The 4,263-nt window shown below is 30.1% G+C and overlaps 1 protein-coding gene across 1 annotated transcript; it reads left to right on the plus strand.

The window, feature by feature from the left end:
- The first annotated feature begins 1,670 nt into the window (after positions 1 to 1,670).
- LOC141671215 (uncharacterized) lies at positions 1,671 to 2,659 on the plus strand. Its single transcript, XM_074477371.1, has 4 exons — positions 1,671 to 1,814; positions 2,010 to 2,213; positions 2,307 to 2,408; positions 2,494 to 2,659. The coding sequence occupies exons 1-4, from the start codon at positions 1,733 to 1,735 to the stop codon at positions 2,541 to 2,543; spliced, it is 438 nt and encodes a 145-aa protein (XP_074333472.1). The 5' UTR covers positions 1,671 to 1,732; the 3' UTR covers positions 2,544 to 2,659.
- The last annotated feature ends 1,604 nt before the right edge of the window (positions 2,660 to 4,263 follow it).

The following is a 4,263-nucleotide window of genomic DNA, read 5'->3' on the forward strand; positions in this document are numbered from 1 at the left end:
GTAAAGCTTGTGTCCGTGAGATTTCCCCCTCTAGTGTTGATGCGCTGATAAAAGATCAAACGAAATAGAAGACAGTATAAAGTCATTGTCTATAGACTCAGGAAATTCGGATGTGAACTGTCAACGTTTCTCGATGCGGTATTCCTTTTCTATTTCTTAAATTTTCTTAGAGGATTAAAAAATATGATTTTCGTCAAACTTGTTCGAATTCGTCCTTGTATGAGTTCGATAAGTTCATTCAATATCTATTATCGAAAAGGAGTTCTTACAACATAATGTGTTCGATAATTTTAATGAACATAATCAATTTTTCAGGATGTTCGACTTGAGGTCGGTTTGTGTTCAGCTCGAGTTCGACTCATTCGTTAAACTCGAGTTTGATTCGACAAAAATAGTTGTATATAAATTATATATTATTCATAATTTATATTTAATTAAATTTATAATTATTTAAAATAAATATTATTTTTTGCAAAAAATTTAAATTAAATTATAGGTAAAAGTTACTTTTAAAAAACATATATAATGTTCATGAACAGTTCGTGTTCGGTTAATCTCTATATATTGGTGAACAATTTGTGTTCATTTCGAAAATTACCGAACTCGAGTTCAGACAGGAATATTAGTTCGGTAAAGTTACACATCATTGTTTGGTATCTTAAAACTTTGTTTGATTTCGTAAAAATTTCATCCGAGTTCAATTCGTTTTTATTTTGCACTTTTAGCATATTTTATATGCATAAAAATATTGTACATCAGATCATGCATAATATGGCCTTGAAACAATTATTTCGTCACGAAGTTTTGGATGTTAAAATTAATTATTTCACTAATTATGACTGTCTCCGACACCTTATTACCATTCAAGGAGGTCTTAATTATTCAAAGTGGTATCTCTCTTGTTTGATCCCTCCTACCATCTATTGTTTACATTAACCCTGAGATTCCTCCAACGTGACACTGTTTAACTTAACTTTTATTTTGTTTATGCATTCTACGATCTAGTGAGAGTGAGTAGTGTTAAATATCATTTTTGAATTTATAAGTTAAGTCCTTTCTTAAATGTTTCGAGAGGGTTGGTTCTCAATAGAATATGATAATTGTTTTGACAATTTATAATTTAAGGCCTTTCCCAATGATTGTGACCAGTGGGTATGTGGCTGAAACAAGGAATATGAACCCGAAGGCGTGCATCCCCTTCGATGGAATCACTCAAAACAGATGGGAGCAGCTAGGAGGATCACTTGATGTTCCTCAATATAGGTGGTGGCGCTGCAGATCTTGTGTACGTGAACTTGTCACTTCAAGCACTACTGCTCAAAATTTTTCAATTAAGCTCAGAGTTGATGGAGGTAGATAGACTTCTATCATGTTTACTTTTTTTTTTTGTTACTTTAACATAAGCAGACACACACACACACCTTGTTTTTGACAAGATTCAAACTCTCGATAAGGCTAAACCAAGAGGTGTTGGGTTACACTATCATGTTTCTGTATATTTTGTTTTTTCCTCCCAGTATACTTTGCAAAAAAACACTACATCGAAATCTTCAATTGTTGTTTTTCAATTATTGTTATTCGATCTGTAATAAAAGTTAATTATGGATAGGTTCCCAGAAAAAGAAAAATACTAAACCTCCTGCAAAGGACGTAAGTCGACAGTATTGGTGAAAGTGAAACAGAGATCCCATATAATGTTTCACTAGAATTGCTAGCGAGCGTAGCGTTAGAAATGACATCTGATCAACCTCAACTACTGGAAACCTCTGAAGCATCACTGAGAAAGGACACTTCATTTGAGCGAGAAACTTCAGGTGCACTTATATCCCTATTTCTAAACATCATACACTAGTATATTCTTTTTATAGCTATTATATAATGGTCTGGACTATGTAAATCAACATATTCGCTTTCTTCTTTTAACATTGGATTATATAATCTTCTCCCAGTTCCAAAAAGCTGTATTAAAATACAATACTTATCTAACTAATAACAATTAATTATGCCAGGTTTCGGAACTGATGCTGTTGTAGAAGAGGGTGATAAAGCTTTGAATGTGTTCACTGATGTCATTGACAGTGACGACGAAAGAGAGTACAAAAAAACCCGTCCAATGAAAGAATTGTTATGGGTGGAGAACAAGGCACCTGCTGGAAAAGGTAACGGAACTCAAACTCTGCAACAAACAGGGGAAAGGCCTGCTTCAAGCAATGGTAATAATACCCATTCTAAAGTCCAAGTAAATGATCGTATACTAATATTGTTGGCTAATACATTGTTAACTTAAACGGTCTATATGTTCACAGGACAAGAGTTCGTTAGAGCTCAAGGGAGCAGAAAAGCAAAGAGATCTTGTCCTTTCTTGCCTAATATAAATCCAGTTTCAACTAAGCATGCAAAGGCTACTGGTAAGTCAAGTCTTGTCACCCTTTAAGGATATGTCTCGTCACAATAAATGTGCTCCTTTTAATTGTTTGTATGCATGGTTTGCAGGATTTGTTTCTCATCCACTGATATCCAGAAAATCAAATTACCAGAAATAATTGATTTAAGTTGGAAGTCACGGAAAGTATCCAGGATGGGCATGGTTGGACACAACAACAATATTATTTCTGCAGTGAAATCCCCTAGCTAGATGAAAGTGGGAATGTTCTTTAGATAAGCCAATAGTTTCTAAAAAAAATATTTGTTTGGATATTGTCCATAACTATAAAATTCTAGCAAGTGTTCAGATTTGTTTTATGGTAACTATCCTTAATTTGATAGTAACTGAAATTATAATATTTAACTGAATCAATAAATATGAAAATAAAAATATGATAAAAATTGTTATCAGGTAAGTTATAATAATGCAAATAGCTAATAAACACAGTACCACATAAAAAAATGAATATGTCAAATTTTACTCTCACACACATATTAAGTGCAGGATTAAAACACATAAAAAATATTTGTTTTAGAGGATTTAATACCGAAATTATGATCCGAGGAAAATAATCACATCATTATTAATATATGGGTTAAGTTTTATTTGTATATGGGTTAATTTATACGATGAGGGGACTATATTTCTTTTAAGATTTGATCTAATAATTATTTTGTGAGATACCAATGAAAATGAACTAATATGTTTTTTAATTTTTCCAATTTTATATTCATTTTACATGCAATTATGGTGAAAGGATAAAATTTATTTGAAAAAATGATTTGTTAGAATCGATTAAATAATACTTATAAGATCTAACAATTTTTTGTATAACAATTATTAAGATTACAAAAATTTAAAATAATAATCAATCAATAACATGACATAAACATAGAGAATAAGGGCAATATGGGATTTGGGGGTTAGTGGTTTGGCTTGGATGATGCCTACCAAAAAGTTATTTTTAATTATAACAAACACATGAACAAATATGTCATTTCACATGTGGTTTATGAAGTGGTATGGTAATATTGTGGTTAGGAAGTTAGTGTTCAATTTGTAATTGTAACTTTTTTTAAAATTTCTTAACCAACACAGAGAATATGACATTTCACATGTATAAAATGTTATTGTAAATATATAATTATGTTGGTCTATTATATATCTTTAGAAGAGTTTGAGTTTGAATGCAAGAGTTGAGGAAGAAGTTGAGTATAAGTAGTATAGATCTGAGCCCCATTATAAATAATAGACTTTGTAATTGTGTTGGGTAGGTGCTTTATATATTTTATATAAATAAACATATTTTATATTTTTTGGACAAATCAATCAAACTAGTTTGAAATAGTGATTGTATTAATAATAGCATAGATTAAAATCTTCAAACTTATAATCTTTTAGTTTATTTTTCCATTCAGCTTTAATTACTTTGATTATTTAAATAATATTTGGAAGAGTTTTAAATAGATGACTTAAGAAACAACTTGATGTAAATATTATAGATTTTAATTACAAAATAATAGTTTGTCATTATGTTGGATACGTGCTTCATTTATTTTTTAAATAATAAACATATTTTAGATCTTTTAGAAGCAGTTAACAAATTTTTAGAAAAATACTAACACACCAAAAAAATCATGTTTTATTTATAACAGTAGAATATAGACTAGCTTACCATGTACGAGTCACCTTAATTGTTATATATTTTCATAATGACTAAAAATATTGTACACATTGGTTGTTAATTTGTATTCATAAAGACTCAAATACTCTTTTTAATCATTGTGAGATGTTAGTTCCTCTGCATATTGGACATGATAGAGTTTTACTACCATTTA

This window comes from Apium graveolens, chromosome 7, assembly GCF_009905375.1.
Source record: "Apium graveolens cultivar Ventura chromosome 7, ASM990537v1, whole genome shotgun sequence".
In the NCBI taxonomy this organism is placed as follows: domain Eukaryota; kingdom Viridiplantae; phylum Streptophyta; class Magnoliopsida; order Apiales; family Apiaceae; genus Apium; species Apium graveolens.